This window comes from Taudactylus pleione, unplaced genomic scaffold (assembly GCF_031769625.1).
Source record: "Taudactylus pleione unplaced genomic scaffold, aTauple2 ptg000487l, whole genome shotgun sequence".
NCBI classification, from domain to species: domain Eukaryota; kingdom Metazoa; phylum Chordata; class Amphibia; order Anura; family Myobatrachidae; genus Taudactylus; species Taudactylus pleione.
Genome location: NW_028284889.1, coordinates 4,249,154 through 4,267,932, shown reverse-complemented (window position 1 = coordinate 4,267,932; position 18,779 = coordinate 4,249,154). Strand labels below are relative to the sequence as shown.

Genomic DNA, 18,779 nt, shown 5'->3' with positions numbered 1-18,779 from the left:
AGATGAAAGACGTGAAAATATGGCACCAACACACGGGAATTTACAGTAGTAGTATTTGTATACTTCCATATACAAAATTTACAATTAAAATATTTTAAGTCTTGTTTACTATAGTTTGTAATGGTTTCTGCATAAAGGTAAATATGAATGAAAACTCTCATCTAGCCACTATATCATTCCATGCTCTAATAGTATCTACACATGTATGGTATCTAAATAAATTGAAGAAATCACTGAATACAATTTATCACAAATTGCATTAAAATAATTGCAGTCTGGTATTTTTTTGTGTAGGATTTTTGTATGATTACTTGTTTGATTGCACTCTAATTATATCTATATACAAGTAATTATATAAACATATATTTTAAATGTTCTACTGTTTTTAAGCCCGACGATTTCCACCCCCTGAGTAGTTGAAAAGTGTGTGTTAGAAGTATATTTTTAAAGGTTTCTAAAAGTGTCTTAAAATGACACAAATATATACTTCTAGGCATTTTAATGCACCCCCCAATTTAAGTAGAACTTTTATTTTGCCAACAAACACTTGCTTTCTATTATTATTTCACTGTTTTAGAAACATGCTTATAACAGTCATTTGACACATTTTAAGAACCCCAAATACTCTTATTATGGCCACTAATACACTTTTATATTTTTATCAGTTTCTTTGTCTTTTGGGGGTACAGGTAGGTTTCCCTATTTTTAGCAATATATATTACGACAAAATACAGGGGGTGATTAAATTTTTTTCATGTTGTGATAATTTATGGGTGCCCAATGTTGCAAATCAATTTTTGTGGGCACCCATTAATTATCACGATCTTCTCAGACATTTAGACTGGGTTTAGCCACATAAAACGGTTGAACCAGTCTAAAGTCCAGGTTAGGGTGCCGAAACAGCCCAAAACCAGGGTTTATCGCACATTTCTGCTCACCTTCTCCGGAGGGTGGGCAAGCAGAAATACCGGCGGCTGTTTGCGCCCTCACAGAGCAACAATTTATTTGCTCCATTGGGCGCCTGGCACTACCAGCTGCTGAGAAAAACAATTGAATTGCCCCCATAATACTCTCAAATCTAAATCTGACCAACCTGCATTGCAACATTGTTTTACCCAGCTGTAAAGTTACCTGCTCTTTTTGCTATAATCTGTTTCTTAAGGGTATATTTACTAAAGAGCGGGTTCTTAGAAGTGGAGTTGTTGCTCATAGCAACCAATCAGATTTTACTTATAATGTATCTAGCACATTGAATCTAGAAAATAGTAGCTATAATCTGATTAGTTGCTTTGGCCAACAACTCCACTTCTAAAAACCCACACTTTAGTAATTATACCCCTTAGGGCTATTTTCACACACGCCGGTTTTCACCGGCCAGCAAAATACCTCCTGTTTTTTTGGCGTGTAGTAATTTTAATAAAGTATGTAAATACAGTAGATGAGTCTGTGTGTGTGTGTGTGTGTTTTAAATAGCTCATAGGGCTATTTCATACTAAACCATTTTAACCGCACGGCAAAAAAACGTACAGTTAAGTTAACCATGTAAATACATGGATGCTTCATGAATAGACACTGACAAAGATGGCTGCCGTCCACAGTTTCAATGTTAAAGGTTGGAAATTCATACACACGGCACAAAACTGTTGTGTGTGAAAGGGATGTATCCTCAGAAAAATAAAGCCATTTTTTTTCCGTCTGGATAAAAATGTTAGTGTGAAATAGCCCTTAGGGGCTATCCATTTAGTGCTTGACGCCGGCACTTATCGTGGATATTATTTCAGAACCTGATGTATTCCTGAAAAAAAACCACGATAAGTGCCGTATTTCACCACCTAAGTGGCGAAAACCCACAGATCCGCAAACTGTGTTTTCGGGAGAATTATCCGATTTATTTAGACCGAAATAATGGGAATGGGTGAAAAAAAAACATTGGCGAAAAATGGGGATAATCCCCGTTTCCCACCGATCGCGGCTATCCATTAGCGCCCAAACTATGTTCGGGGCTAATTGGATAACTTTTGCAAGTGCATTTCAAAACTGATAAATTATTGTATTGACACAGCACATCTTTGTCAAGCGTAAATCTTACCTCTAAGGGCCGTATTCAATTAGCGACGAAAACAGACGTTTTTCTTGCCATTGGCGAAAACGGACGTTTTTGCAAAGAAAAATGGCAACATTTTCGCCATAAAACAGGCGAAAACGGCAACAGGCGAAAAAAAACTGGAGAAAAGTTTACTCCATCCCAGACCAGGCGAATAAAATGCAAAATCCCTATTTTTGGCTAAAAATGTGGGGATTTCTTTCAAAACCTTTTGGGCACCCCCCTTATGATAAATTACCGGGGGGAAAAATCGTAAGTTGCGAAAAGCAACCGCACAAATTTTGGGTGAAAAAAACAATCGTTGAAAATGGTTTCGTTTTGGGTCTGATTTTTCGATGGGCGGTATGGAGCGACAGGTGTTTTAAATATCACTCATGGTCACAGCAGGTGGATTTTTTACGGTTTTTTAAAGTGTTTTTACGACACGAAAATATACTTGCTCCCATTTTAACATACCCCAATTTACATGGAACAGTAATTTCCTGGAAAAAAATTGCTTTCTATCTTTTTTCAACATTTTTTTTTTTTTCGCCCAAAATATGCGCAGTCCTTTTTCGGCAAAGTACGCAACTTACGATTTGTTTTTTTCCGGTAATTTATCATTAGGAAGTGGGGGTCCAAAGGGTTCTGAAAGAAATCACCCACATCTTTAGCCAAAAATAGGGATTTTGCATTTTTTCACCTTGTCTGGAATGGAGAAAACTTTTTTCCAATTTTTTTTCACTGCTTTTTTTTTTGCAAAAACGCCCCTTTTCGCCGTTAATTGAATACAGCCCTAAACATACAATGGTCAGTTGAAATGTAGACTTTACAATGTAAATTTGTATATATGCTAGAACAGTGGTACTGAATCTTTTTACACCTAGGTAGCCCCTGGCAGCCTATTTGCATTATTTGTACCCACAAAGTTTGCAAAGCCTATGTCCTCTCAGCCCACCCCATCTAACCCTCTTGTACTACTTGCTGGTGCAGAGTAATCCTGTGGCACGCACCACAGCTTTAAATGCTCACGTTCATACAAGGACATGCTATTCTGCATTATATTGGAACTCCAATGCAATATAGTGCATAAACTCAGTGGTTCATTGGAAAAATTTGAATTGTTGGATCATCAAGACCCTTTCTCAAACAATACAAAAAACAACTGAATTTAAAAGAACAATGGTGCCAATAAACAGCTTAAATAACGTTGTGTGATGTCCAAAATTGGTAATTGCCAACACAGTGGGTTGTTCAAAATGGGATGCAGTTAAGGTGGGTAGATTACCGGTGCGAAAACCCGACATCACTTGAGATGCCTACGCCAGAGTCCCAACAGCCGGCACCCTGAACGTATACTGTACTGGGGCAAGTTAGGTTTAGGTTGTGGGGAGAGGGGGGGGGGGGGGGCAGGGTTAGGCTGCAGAGGGGGAGGGTAAGGGTTAGGCACTAAGGGAGGAGGGTTAGGTTTAGGCACTAACTGTGGAGGGTTAGGCTGCATGGATGGGTGGGGGTTAGTATCCAGGAAGGGAGGGTTATATTTACCGAGCCCCTGTAGGGATTCTGGACCTCATTCAGAGTCGGTCGTTGCGGCCGCACGGTCGTAAGGGAAAAGGGGCCGGATATGCAAATGATGCACTCGCAAGTTGCATCCTTAAGATCGGATCGTTAGCTGGCCGACCAAGGGGAGGATAAGGCCGTAAGACAAAAAATACGCCCCCTTCTCGTACGCATTACACGTCATCTCCGGCCATATAAGGATTAATCGAGACCATCGGAACTGGTCGTAGAGCTTTAAGGTTGACCATACCCTCTCTTAAGCAGTACGATCATGTCAGTGTACAAACCTCCCATGTCACATGTGCCCTGACGCTACTTTGTTAATTATGCACTCCCATAATCCGTATGCACTCCCATAAAACGCCGCTCGCATAATGAGGCACGCCTGCGTTCGGGTCTCCACTCCCCCGTTTTCAAGCACCTTCCCCTGTTACCACCCACAAACGCCTCCATCTGTCACTCAAACTACCGACCTGGCTGTGTTCAAGGAGAGAGAAATTTCTGATCATAGCAGCTAGTTTGCGCACGCACATTGCGAACTTTACGCATGCGCAGTTTAACGAACATCGGTGGCGTACGGCCGCAACGACCGACTCTGAATGAGGTTCTCTGAGCATCGGGATGCCGGTGTCTGTTTTCTGACCGCTAGTCTCCCATATGTATTCCATTCAAAATGCATCAAGTGTTTAACCTGTAAATCAATGCAGGCTGGTACAGAATTTTGCCATCCTAAAATAAGGGCAAAATAAATTTTGCTCTTTCCTGCCTTAGCTCATTCATTATATACGCTATTATCTGCCCATCCGCCATTAAAAAAAAAAATTGATGATTGGTGTGATAAAAAGACGTACAATATGTCTTATAAGATTTCCCTTGAAATTTTACATACGATGTGTTCAAAAGGTGTACGATTTCTCAAACGATCATACGATCCGTTGCTCCATTTCACGATTACAAATCGTAAACGAGCGATCGGTTGTGCACATAAACCATGACTGATCGTATTACCTGCCAAAAGTGATACGATGTGTGTCACATCGTGGTAAGATAGGTAATTATATGACTGCGGGGACGCGCATCGCCATTATATGTACACCAAAACAAACTTCCAAATTCAATTTTGTAGCTGCGAATTGTCAATCTGGTTACTTGATGACATTGTATCATGCATATATGAAGTCACTTGGTGTATGCTTTATTTAGGGGTTACGTTTGTTTAGCATGATGTCTAAATGACTGGAACTGTATTATTTGATCCTACATATTAGGTCATTGATTTATAGGCTAAACAAACATTGCATAATATGTGGTCACCAAAAATTTTCCTTTTTCTTACTGTGTTTGTTTAACTTTGCAATTACATGTACATTGCTATTTCTTCTTCAGGGTCCATAGGGCTCCATATGGAGACAATGGGGTGTAGGTGGGACCTAGAGGACCAGATACCAACAGCAAAGCTTTTCCATCCCAGGATGCAAGGGCGACTCTGTTTCATTGGTGTCCGGCAGGAACTAGATCACCATTTTTAACAGTGGGGCTGCTTCAAGCAGCCCAAGTTTATTTTTATTTTTTTTTATTTCTAGTGTTTTAAACTGAGCAGCAGCAAAAGACTGACCCTTGGACGTCTGCGCTGCTGCTCCATCACCCTTCCGCGGCACCATGACACCAAGCACCGGCTAGCTGCTCCTGGTGGGGCTCTAAGGGGGACTAGCTAGCAGGCTCCTCGAACCCCAGACTGCAGCCCGGAATCCAGTGGATAGGTAAGACAGGGCCCACGTCTTTATGGGACAGGTAAGGCGTGGCCCTCGTCTTTACGCAGTCGAGCCTCCGGTCTCAGGAGACAGACGCTGATGTGTACACTGGTGCGCCCACGAGGCCACTAGACCACCAGGGCTTTAATATACTGGCGCAGGGCATATTTAGAGGCCAGGGGACCTGGTGGTTAACATCAGCACGGGAAGAAGGTTTTCTCCTTGCAACCCCAGCTCAGGGCGCGATTCAACTGTGGTCTTGCTGCTTCCCTAAGCTTCTCCTCCCTCGCCCACCGCCCCCTCAGAGATGCGCAGCAGTCAATTTCTGCTTCACAGGTCTCCGGGAACGCTGGATCCAGTCTCCCTGTATACCTCTCCCACGGGCCAGGTTATACAGCGTTATATCCTACCAGGCACTGCTGTCTGTGTAGTTGATTGCAGATATATAGTTTTTTTTTCTGCGTGTGTATGTGACTTGTGCTAGTGCTGATCTCTACTTTCTATACTGTCCATCTTATACCTTTCCCTTTATTCTAATATACCCTGACATACTGAAATATAGGTGGTTCATTGTACCTCACATCTCCTCTATATTTGTGAGGGCTATCACATACTATATAGCGTGGTTGCACACTACACTGTGCCTTATTACAAATACTGCAGGGTGTTCCTGTGCACTGTATCATACTGTGTATTTTTCTATTCTTGTGGCTATGTCTGGCAGAGGAAAGCATAACAAGCAGGCTGATGATGATGCAGCTCCTATTCTGGTGTCTTGTAAATCCTGCTCAGTGGGCTTAGCCCCAGAGGACCTCATTCAGGATGGTCTTTGTACTAATTGTTACACAGCTTCAGGCCCCTCAGCGCTGGTGTCTCCTCCTCGTGACCCACCCTGGGCTGCCTATTCTCAGGTGCTGGCAAAGATTGTGGACCACTTAGCAGTCCCCGTTGTAGCCCCCCTGTAGGATGGCCACAGCAGGTACTCCCTGCAAGTCCTTTGCCTCCCCCATGAGTAGACATACTGTCTACCTCAGTACAAAGTTTGGCTAATACTTCTACAGTTTTCCAGCAAATGCTGCAAAAGGAAAAGCCTAAACCTACAAAACGTGCTGTGTTATCTTCCCAGTCCACCCAGTTCTCTGATACTGATATATCATCTGGGGAGGCAGAAGTTAAAGACCTCTCTCACTCTGACTCAGTCTCAGGAGACGAGGAGCCACCCTCCAAATTAAATATACCTGCTCTTGTGAGAGCTGTAAAATCTATTTTACAAATAGAATAGGAAGAACCCACTCTTAAGAAAAAAACACCCACTTTTTAAACGACAAAAGATAATTTTACCAGAGTTCCCTCACTCTGACCAGCTATCTGATCACATAAGTGAAGCATGGAATATACCTGGTTAAAGGTTTTAAATTCCAAAACGTTTAAAGTTCCTTTTATTCTCTTCCAGCTACTGAGGGTTGGGCAGAGGCCCTAGAAGAGACCTTTCCCCCTGATGCTTCAACGGAACAACTATCCTTCATATCTCACTTTAGGGATGAAGTCTCCTACTTAAAAGAAGCAGCTATGTATACGGCTCTCCTGGCCTCCAGGATATCTTCCACTCTGTTAGTGGCCCGCTATATTGTTTGGCTCCGTTCCTGGAAAGTAGATTCAGACTCGAAAAGGGCTCTGTAGTCTCTTCCTTATTCTGGAGATATCCTATTTGGTCCAGAATTAGATAAAATTGTGACTACTTTGGCAGCTTCCAAGACAGCGTTCCTGCCCTCTGCATATAATACAAAGCCTTGGACATCATCTTTTCAGTCCTTTCGCCCTCAAGGAAAAGCTAAGGGTCAGTCCTTTCCACGGCAGCAGGCATCAGCCAAGGCCTCCAAGCCAAGTGCCAAACAAGCCTGGGCTACTAGACGTCCATCTGCCAAGTCTGAGGACAAGCTTACAGCCTAACGGGGCGGGCCTCTCCCTGGGGGCTCCCAGGGTGGGAGGCCGACTTCTTCAGTTAGCCCAGTTTTGGCGTCAGACCACATCAGACACCTGGGTCTCCCACGGATATGCCCTATGCTTCCTAAGGCGACCCCCCCAGGAGTTCTTTTGCACAGGACCTCCATCGGACCCAAGCAAGGCCCTGCTGCTCCAAAAAGCTATTCAGTCCTTAATGAATTCAGCAGTAATAATTCCGGTCCCCTGCTCACAACGAGCGAAGGGCTATTATTCTACCCTTTTCCTGGTCTCATCAGCCAATCCTCAAATCTCCAAACAAGTTTATCAGGCTGCCTAGGTTTCGTATGGAAACCCTCTGCTCTATTATCCTAGCTATGGAGCCTGGGGATTTTATGTCGTCTCTGGGCATTCAGAACACTTACCTGTCACAGCGTTGCCGAATCCAGGTCCCTCTTACCTGGTACGGCGGCGCTGGGGTCCGGGCTGGCGTGGGGACAGCGGGCAGGAGATCCCCGGCGCCCGCTGTCAGCAGTTCTCCTTCTCCGGCGGCTGTGTGCAGGCGACCGCGACTTCAATAGAAGCACGCGCGCCGCTCTGCTAAAAGATTTTAAAGAGACAGGCACGAAATAGGAAGTGCTGATTGGGGGCTAAATTGATCTCTGACCTATATAAGGAAGTTCCTGGGAGCACTCCAGTGCCAGAGTATAGGCTCCATTACCATACTCCAGCGTTCCTGTGCATAACCTGATTATCGGTTCTGACCTTGGCTTTGTTCGTGACTTTGATTCTTCTCGACCCCTGGTTCCGTGTTGATATCTGGTTCTGACCTCGGCTTCTCCCTGTGACCCGTTTACGCCTGTTCCCTGGTATCATTTCGTCCGTTTGGTTCTGACCCGGCTCGTCGACTACGCTAAAGTCTTTTGCATTCCAACCAAGTTCGCCAGCACCTGTATAGAGAAACCTAATCTGAGGGCCACGACCTGTGTCGGACGCAGCCAAGTCCATACCTTCTTGCGAGGGTCCCTGGTGAAAACCGCCGGTACATTAGACTCCGCACCTCAGGAATAGGTCTAACCAATTCCCTGAATACGGGTAGCATCCACAATCTGTCCGAGAGTTTGTGACATTACCTACATGTACATATAACGCCTCCTCATCAACAATATCTCCGGTTTGCTATCCTGCAGAAGCATTACCAATTTCAGGCTCTATCGTTTGGCCTCTCAACTGCCCCTATGGTCTTTACCAAAATCATGGCAGTTATGGCGGCCTGCCCTCGTCATCAAGGGATCAGACTACTCTCGTACTTATACAGAAAATAAGAGAAGGCCACCCAGCGCTGCTCTGAAAAACAATTTTTTAAAAGAGATTAATAAAACCAAAATATATTATAAAAAGTTCTTCTGTCCAGTAACACCAATCCAAATCCTTAGGGAACTTCAAGCAATCGATGTCCACTGATATATCCCAATGAGATTATGCTCACCTCAAATTGGTGAAAGGGGTACACATAAAGGTATCTTTAAGGGGATCTTCTAGATTTATTCAGTGATAACCCTTGTCCTACTGTAATCGATGTTCCATGGACCCTCAAATAGAATCACAGAGAGCGCACTCCCATCGTGTAAGGCAGTAAAGCAATTTATTCACAATAAACACGTAACAAACAGCACAGGACAGAAAGATATGTATAATAATAATTAATTAAAAAATCCCCCTTCGGGGTATCCTGCGTACCGGAATGGGCCTAGAGATAGGCACTGTAAAGAACGTGGGTGGATGGATGTTAACCCGGGTACATCTCCTCCCCGATCAGTCCAGAGAAAATCCCTTCCTAGGTCCAGCCAGGCAGCAGTAATTTCTCCCACACCACCAACGCATTTCGGAAACCTGTTCCTTCCTCAAGGTGTATGGGAGAAATGGAAACTAAAGCTCCTTATATACCTGAACACATGATTGATGGTGTTCATTAGTAAAAACACCTGTGATCCTAATGATGATTTTTTAAAACAATGAATACTCTAAAATGGCCAAAAAATCTCTGCACTATCCACATTACATACATGGTAATAATCCCAAAACCCTAAAACAATCAATCTTTAATAATAAATAAAAACATGTACAATCTCACAGTGTCCCCGATTGGTAAGAAACAAAGTGCGGTGCATAATCCTAGCATAAGGCTATCCATCCTTAATGATCCCATAATTTCGTTGATCCATTTCCTGCTTTGTTAGTGCAGAACGATGTGTCCAGAATATAGCTGCGACATAATGTCCGGTGCGCGGAATCCAAAACCGGAAGTCGTTTGCCGTCAGTGAGTCCATCTGACATGGCACGCAAAAAAGGTATTTCCGGGATATGACCCGCAGAGCCGGAAAGTGTAACAGTGTCTCAAGTCCTGACTGTGGAACGCACAGGCGGAAGTCTTGGATGGGACGGAGAAATCACTCCGCAATATAAATATCAATTAGCCGCACGCTCCGTTAACTCTTTGGGCCTGATTCAGAGCCGTTCGCTATTTGTGGTAGTTCGTTCAAAAACAAGGGGTGGCTATTCAAATGATCCGTTCGCAAATTGCAGTCTGTTCCCACCTCTAAGTCTGAACGAGCGAGCAAAACATACGCTCGTTTTTTTTATAAAAACGCCCCCTGGCCGCACGCACCATACGTCATGTCCGCTATTTATTAGATTAATCGAGTACATCATACAGCGTATGAACTGCTCGCTATTCTTGTGGTTGGTGTTTTCAACCACTATTTTGCGAGCAGTTCTGAGTTAAAAAAAAACCAAGTGACGTGGTCAATGACGCTGCTGTATTAATTATGCACTCCCTTAAAACGCCCGTTTTGACCTTTAAGCACGCCTGCGTTCGGATCTCCACTCCCCGTTTTCAAGCACCTTCCCCTGTTACCACCCACATACGCCTCATTCTGTCACTCAAAATAGCAGGCCCTCGCTATATTGCGTACCAACGATTTTCGGCCGCACTGACTGGTTCGCGCATGCGTACTAAAAACCGTACGCATGCGCAGATGTGCGAACATCGCTCGGAACGAGCGTACTGCCGCTAGCGAGTGGCTCTGAATGAGGGCCTTTGTTCACTGCGTCTCCGTTCACTAAATAGCACCATGGGGATGGAGATTTGTCTCAAAATGCTGATGGCACTGCAGGCACAGGAATACCTCATAATAAAGAATAATAAAAACATGCAGTAAGAGAACAATATAAAAGAATATAAAAAAACCTAATACATTCTAAAATTATAAATATTTCTAAGGACCACTTAGTCTCAAAGTCAATATTGAGACCCCTTGGGGTCAAAGTGCGTAGATCGTAAATAGTCCTCATTTCTAGCCTGGCTAGGTCCCCTTCCTGATCTTGAGTTCTCCATTTACAGGGAGATATCTTAATGCCACAAAAATAAATTAAATATTTAGGATCACATAAATGTTTATCTTTAAAATGGAGGGGAACATTATGAGATTCAACACCCTTACGGATATTCCTACAATGTTCTGAGAATCTTTCTTTCAGCATGCGAGTAGTTCTGCCTACATACTGACTCCCACAGCTGCATTCCAGTAAATAAACATAATTCTTGCTGTGACATGTAATGAAATCTTTAATAATATATATCTTCCCTGTTTGATTTGATTTATATTGAGTGATTTTACTTGTGGGACTCTTACATGTTTTGCACATCATGCAAGTCCCACATCGATGGAACCCCTCTGTTTTAATCATTTTCCTTGGACCTGGTTCGGAGGTCATACTACGTACCAAGGAGTTATTCAAATTATCAGCTCTTCTATAAATAAAAGTGGCTATAATCCAGGTAGAGATGTTTACTCTAGATCAAAAACAACATTCTTTCGAAGAGGTGTTAAGAGCTCTCGTTCTGGCCCTTATGAGGGAAGATATGATGATGATGAGGTCCCCTTAGGAAGGGTTCCTTTTCAGGGAGACCACATCAGGATCGTTTTTTAGGAGAGGGTCGGTCTCAAATGAGAATGCCCAACAGAAGAACAGAGAAAATGTGGGAAGAGAGGAGGTAAATGTAAGCATTTAAATAGTAGAAGAAGGATAAGACAAAGAAGTAAAAAAGGGGCTGATAGCTCTCCCCTAAATACTCACCCTCCTGGGGAAAAATTGTATACTTTGGACTTAGAGTCGAGTACTAAGATTTATAATCTCAGTAATTATGCCCTAAACCAATATGAGATACGGGTCTTAGAAAAAGGCCTAAAGTTTGCCCCTAGTAGTAGGATGGACCCCTTTGAGGTTTTTATCGACCTTCAAAAATTTGTGAGGAAACTCGCACTTAAAAAGTTCTATTCAGAGAAAAGTGAGGGTATGGAACCCATCCCAGAAGGTCCAATATCAGTATTTAAGAGGAAATCAACATTTAATCCCACACATAAGAAAGGATGTTTTGTTGAATCATTCGAGAAACTAGTGAAAGAGGATTTAGAATTGCTGAAACCAAGGAAACGAAGGGACATGAATTTGTCAAAGGAAGAACTAGAAGCTATTAAATCATTAAAAGAGAACAAGGAAATAGTTATAAAACCCGCAGACAAAGGGGGGGGGGTTGTAATTATGTCAATAGAGGATTACAATGCGGAAGTCTTAAGACAATTAGGGGACTCTAACACATATAAGAAGTTGAGAGGCAACCCTTCTGAAAGGATTGCAAAAAACTTAGACATCCTTTTGGCTTTATATGCAAATAAGGATATCTATTCAGATTCAGAGAGACTATACATGAAGATAGAAAAACCGTCAATACCGGTACTATATATCTTGCCCAAGATACCTAAAAATGCTGAAAAACCCCCAGGGTGCCCCATTGTGGCTGGAACCAATTGCTTGACTTCAAATTTATCCCATTTTTTGGACCATCTACTTCAGCCATTAGTTCACAAAACCCCTTCTTATTTGAAAGATGGCTTAGCTTTGATAGAACGGTTGAAACATATTGTTGTTTCGGAGGCAGGCTGGTTTTTAGTCACTGCGGACGTTACTTCATTGTATACTATAATACAACATCAAGCAGGTCTAGAGAGCATTAAATATTTTTTGAACAAGGAGGATTTTTCAGAGGATAAAAAATCTTTTATTATTGATGGCATATCCTTCATTTTAAACGATAACTTTTTTTGCTTTTTAGGTGATTTTTATCTTCAGGTATCTGGGACAGCGATGGGCACTAGACTGGATCCGAGTTATGCCAATTTATTTATGGCCCATTGGGAGTCCACTTCGATATTTGAGGATCCATCTCTTGGGGCCAGTCTAGTGCTCTGGACACGCTATATAGACAACATCTTTTTTATTTGGAAAGGTGACAGATTATCCTTAGACACTTTTTGTTCATCCCTTAATTCCAATACCCAGAAAATTGTTTTAATTTATGATATTAGTATTAACCTAGTGAATTTTTTGGACTTGACCCTATATATAAAGGATGGATGTCTATTAACTCGGAATTACATTAAACCTACAGATTGCAACTCTTACATAGATTACACTAGCAACCATCATTTTAATTGGTTGAAAAGTATTCCTGCGGGACAGTTCCAACACATTCGTAGGAATTGTACGGAGATTGTAGAGTACGAAGAACAATCAGATATTTTAAAAAAACATTTTGTGGCGAAGGGCTATGATGCTGGAAAAGTTGAAGATGCACGTGTAAAAATTAAAAACTCTGATAGGAATGATTTTTTTAATAAAAAAGATGGAGGATATAAAAAATATAATAAGGAATGTATTCCCTTCATTACAAAATTCAATAATCAATTTCGTCAAGTGGAGAACATCATTTCTAAGCATTGGCAGATTTTATATAGAGATCCAGCATTAAGAAAGTTCATTGAGAAGAAACCCACTTTTATTTATAGAAGAGCTGATAATTTGAATAACTCCTTGGTACGTAGTATGACCTCTGAACCAGGTCCAAGGAAAATGATTAAAACAGAGGGGTTCCATCGATGTGGGACTTGCATGATGTGCAAAACATGTAAGAGTCCCACAAGTAAAATCACTCAATATAAATCAAATCAAACAGGGAAGATATATATTATTAAAGATTTCATTACATGTCACAGCAAGAATTGTGTTTATTTACTGGAATGCAGCTGCGGGAGTCAGTATGTAGGCAGAACTACTCGCATGCTGAAAGAAAGACTCTCAGAACATTGTAGGAATATCCGTAAGGGTGTTGAAATTCATAATGTTCCCCTCCATTTTAAAGATAACCATTTATGTGATCCTAAATATTTAATTTATTTTTGTGGCATTAAGATATCTCCCTGTAAATGGAGAACTCAAGGTCAGGAAGGGGACCTAGCCAGGCTAGAAATGAGGACCATTTACGATCTACGGACTTTGACCCCAAGGGGTCTCAATATTGACTTTGAGGCTAAGTGGTCCTTAGAAATATTTATAATTTTAGAATGTATTAGGTTTTTTTATATTCTTTTATATTGTTCTCTTACTGCATGTTTTTATTATTCTTTATTATGAGGTATTCCTGTGCCTGCAGTGCTATCAGCTTTTTGAGACAAATCTCCATCCCCATGGTGCTATTTAGTGAACAGAGACGCAGTGAACAAAGAGTTAACGGAGCGTGCGGCTAATTGATATTTATATTGCGGAGTGATTTTTCCGTCCCATCAAGACTTCCGCCTGTGCGTTCCACAGTCAGGACTTGAGACACTGTTACACTTTCTGGCTCTGCGGGTCATATCCCGGAAATACCTTTTTTGCGTGCCATGTCAGATGGACTCACTGACGGCAAACGACTTCCGGTTTTGGATTCCGCGCACCGGACATTATGTCGCAGCTATATTCTGGACACATCGTTCTGCACTAACAAAGCAGGAAATGGATCAACGAAATTATGGGATCATTAAGGATGGATAGCCTTATGCTAGGATTATGCACCGCACTTTGTTTCTTACCAATCGGGGACACTTTGTGAGATTGTACATGTTTTTATTTATTATTAAAGATTGATTGTTTTAGGGTTTGGGGATTATTATCATGTATGTAATGTGGATAGTGCAGAGATTTTTTGGCCATTTTAGAGTATTCATTGTTTTAAAAAATCATCATTAGGATCACAGGTGTTTTTACTAATGAACACCATCAATCATGTGTTCAGGTATATAAGGAGCTTTAGTTTCCATTTCTCCCATACACCTTGAGGAAGGAACAGGTTTCCGAAACACGTTGGTGGTGTGGGAGAAATTACTGCTGCCTGGCTGGACCTAGGAAGGGATTTTCTCTGGACTGATCGGGGAGGAGATGTACCCGGGTTAACATCCATCCACCCACGTTCTTTACAGTGCCTATCTCTAGGCCCATTCCGGTACGCAGGATACCCCGAAGGGGGATTTTTTAATTAATTATTATTATACATATCTTTCTGTCCTGTGCTGTTTGTTACGTGTTTATTGTGAATAAATTGCTTTACTACCTTACACGATGGGAGTGCGCTCTCTGTGATTCTATTTGAGGGTCCATGGAACATCGATTACAGTAGGACAAGGGTTATCACTGAATAAATCTAGAAGATCCCCTTAAAGATACCTTTATGTGTACCCCTTTCACCAATTTGAGGTGAGCATAATCTCATTGGGATATATCAGTGGACATCGATTGCTTGAAGTTCCCTAAGGATTTGGATTGGTGTTACTGGACAGAAGAACTTTTTATAATATATTTTGGTTTTATTAATCTCTTTTAAAAAATTGTTTTTCAGAGCAGCGCTGGGTGGCCTTCTCTTATTTTCTGTATATGTTTTGCAAGGTTAAGAGTTGGTGACTCTGTGGGTTGGACCCCGGCCGCCGTTCTATTAGCGCAAGTCACATACCTTTTTTCTTTGTTTACTCTCGTACTTAGACGACCTCTTGCTTTTGGCCAGCTCCCCAGAGATTCTTCACCGCCATCTGCAGGTAACAATTGCAGTTCTACAAATGCACGGTTGGCTGATCAACTGTAAAAAGTCTTGCCTGACACCTTCTCAAAGAATGGTACATTTTGAGCCCTCTTGGACTCAGGTTCAGAGAATCTTCCTAACAGACAGACTCTGGCTAGATGGAGTTGTATGACTATCTCACAGGCTTACACGCAGTCTCGCCTTCCTGTGCCGGCTACAGTGTCTGCTCATTCTACTCGCTCTGTGGGTCCCTCGTGGGCAGCCTGGCGTGACGCCTTAGCTGAACAGCTTTGCAAGGCGGCCACCTGGTCTTCTGGCCATACCTTATCTTAGGTATTATGCCTTTGATACATTTGCCTCTCAGAATGCTTCCTTCGGGTGTAGGGTTCTCCTATCCGCTCAGGAGCATTCCCACCCTTCTACAACTGCTTTGGGACATCCCAATTGTCTCCCTGTGGAACTCTATGGACCCTAAAGAAGAAAAGGAGAGTTATGGTAAAACTTACCTTTGTTAACTCTTTCTTCGAAGTCCATGGGGTCCACAGGGCACCTGCCCTGACGCACCTGGCATATCTGGGTTTCTTCTCTTGGTCACTTGTTTCCTTCTCTGTGTGATTCTTCAGTGTGTCAATGTTCCTTCTCTCCTCTCCTGGTCTGCTTTGGGCTTGTTAACATAGCTGAGTTGCCCTCAGGCTGTAAGCTGGGTATAGGGGGGAGGACCGGAGCATCCTGGGATTGAAAAGCTTTGCTTTTGGTGTCCGGTCCTCCAGGTCCCACCTACACCCCATTGTCTTCCTGTGGACCCTATGAACTTCGAAAAAAAGAGTTAACAAAGGTAAGTTTTACCATAACTCTCCTTTTTCTCCTTTGCTGTACCATTATCAGGGTCCCTTTTTTTTTGTTTTCCAGTCTGCAACTTGCAGTAGATGTGCAAATCCCGGAATGTTTTGGTGGCATTGATGGCGAAACAATATACATTGATACAGAGAACAGTTTCATGGTTGAAAGGCTGGTGGACATTGCAAATGCTTGTGTTCTGCACTGTTGTCTTATTACACAAGCCAACCAGCAAGATGGTATGTATGCATCGTATTGTTTTAAATGTTTCCTTCATCTACATGGATAAATATTACCTTCCTTTTACCTTCTGGTGTACATACTTATCTGATGGGTATGGAGACTGTCCATTGACTAGGCCTATGTGTCTGATTTATACCTGCTGTACGAAATAACATGGTAGTTCATCATACTATGTTTTATCATAAAATGTAGTAATCTTCTTTGGTTCCTGACCAAGTAGATTTTTTTAAGTACAGTATTAAGTTTTAATACAAGAAGCAGAATTATATATGTAAATAGCTGAATTACCCAGTAACGTTACCTGGGTTAAAATCTTCAAGTTATTAAGTTAGGCATCTCAGACCAACTGCCACCCCTCTGTGAAATTTTTATCCAAATGCATCCAGTGGAAGGTTAAAACCAGACTCCCCGGGCCAGCATAGACCAATGCAAGGTTCGACCGGGACTCTAAAACTTGGCCAAGATCCAACTGGACCACCTCAAGTTGGTTTCATACCAATCGGTGCAGGGGTGTCCGAATGCATAACCAGACAGACAGACAAATAGATCAATACATTTTATATCTAAAATTTAAAAGGATTTGCCTACCGAGTGTTGGGGTTCAAATCAGCAATACGTTGAATGTTAAACTTTTCACAATTTAGTGACAAGTTGCTCTTCAATTTATGCAACCTCCTAGCTAATTTGTTAGTAACCAGACATCTAGGATATTATGAACATGTGGTTAGCAATAGACTATGGCCCTCATTCAGACCCACTCGCAAGCGGCTGTCCGCTCGCAAGTGGGTCGATGGTGTGCACTGCGCATGCGCACGACGGAGGGAGCTCCGTCGTGCGCATACGCCAGACGCGACGAGCGAAGGACTTTCCTTCGCTCGTTGTGTCTGATCAAAGGGGGCGTGCTGTCGATGTTGATTGACAGCACGCCCCCTTTGGTGGGCGTGCCGGGGGCGTGCCTGCCAGACGGAGGCGTTCCCAAGGGAACGCCTACCGTAAGAAGCCGGCCCCACTGACATCACTAGTGATGTCAGTGGGAGTGATTTTGGCTCTGATAGAGCCAAAATCACTCCAGGGCTTGTGGTCGCACTGGCGATGGTCAAGACCATCGCGACCATCATCCTGCACGCTCGTATGTGCTGTGGGTGGTGACCCACAGCTATACGAGCGTCCAGGAGGACGCTCCATTTTTATGGAGGACGGCCTTCATTCAGAGCGAGCGCTCTGCTCAGAGCGTCCGGCTCTGAATGAGGGCCTATATTAGATGTTTTTGTGACCTCACATTTAGGAGGTTATAAGTATAATGGAGTGGTGTCCAACAAACTGGATGTGATGTTTAATCTTGCAAAGTCTGGCAACAAATATTTGTTTTGTAAAGATATATTTCAATCGAATTGTGGCGAACATGGATCTGACATAAAGTGGTCATTTATTTTCATATATGTAACTCAAGCCGCCATACATGGACGTCTCTTCCACCTGCTCCTACAGCTAGGAGAGAGGAGGGGGAACATACTGGGGGAGGAGAGGAGTGGCCAGTGCAAAAAGCCAAAACATGGAAAACTTAGAGTGAAATAGGAACTCAGTGGTGAGGAATCACTGCCATAACCTGGTCTTAGACATAGTCAAGTTTCAAGGTGGTCCATGTAAAGAGAGAGGCGAGAGATGTAGGGGAGGTGGGAGTCTCCAGGAATAGGAAAATTGCTTGTGGGCAGAATGGACCTCCAGCAAAAAGAGGGGTAGTCTGCGTGTCAACTACCAGTGGCCCATCTGTATTTTATCAGCTACAAGACAGAGTATGTAATGATTTACCAACTTCACTTAGATTGTGCTATTCCTCATTACTCTGCTATTGCAAAGTAGAAGCACAGATATGTCCGGGTGGGGTAATGTGCACATGCGCCCAGCATCTATTCTACCTGTCAGCAGCGCTTGGGGGCTGCCCGGCGTGTCCGTAAGTGCCGGGCACGCCCCCAAGAGTGACTAAAAGGTGATGCGTCTTATAGACACGCCCCCTTTTCAGGCGCCATCGTCGCGCGCAGGAGTGCCCTTTCTAGCTCCGGCGCCCTCCCTGCTCCCGGGGCTAGAGTGAACACACAAACGCCTATCCTCAAATCTTGCCAAATAACCCTTTTTAGCATGCCACGGATTTTGCTACCAAAACTGGGTTCCACACTTGGAGCTGTTAAATTTTTCTGCATTTTCTCCCTTGCAGTAACCCATAGATTTTGCATGAAATTCATAATCTATGGGTTTCCCATGCATTTAATCCAAGAGGTTGCATTTTAACTCTGTCTTTTCCTCACAGCTCCAGAGGCTATGAGGAAAAAGTGATCCCTCAGGGCTTAAAGTGGGGGATACAAGACCTAATTCATAGCCGACAATTGGCGTTAATTGGATATGCCTCAGAGGCTTT

At 42.9% G+C, this 18,779-nt stretch overlaps 1 protein-coding gene across 3 annotated transcripts in view; it reads left to right on the top strand.

Moving 5' to 3' along the window:
* RAD51C (RAD51 paralog C) overlaps positions 1-18,779 on the top strand; it is a 99,787-nt gene that overhangs the window by 13,611 nt on the left and 67,397 nt on the right. For all 3 annotated transcript variants that reach the window (XM_088449538.1, XM_088449537.1, XM_088449539.1), the window contains exon 3: positions 16,196-16,362. In XM_088449538.1, coding sequence (XP_088305664.1) covers positions 16,196-16,362 — 167 coding nt within the window. The remainder of the gene's footprint in view (positions 1-16,195; positions 16,363-18,779) is intronic.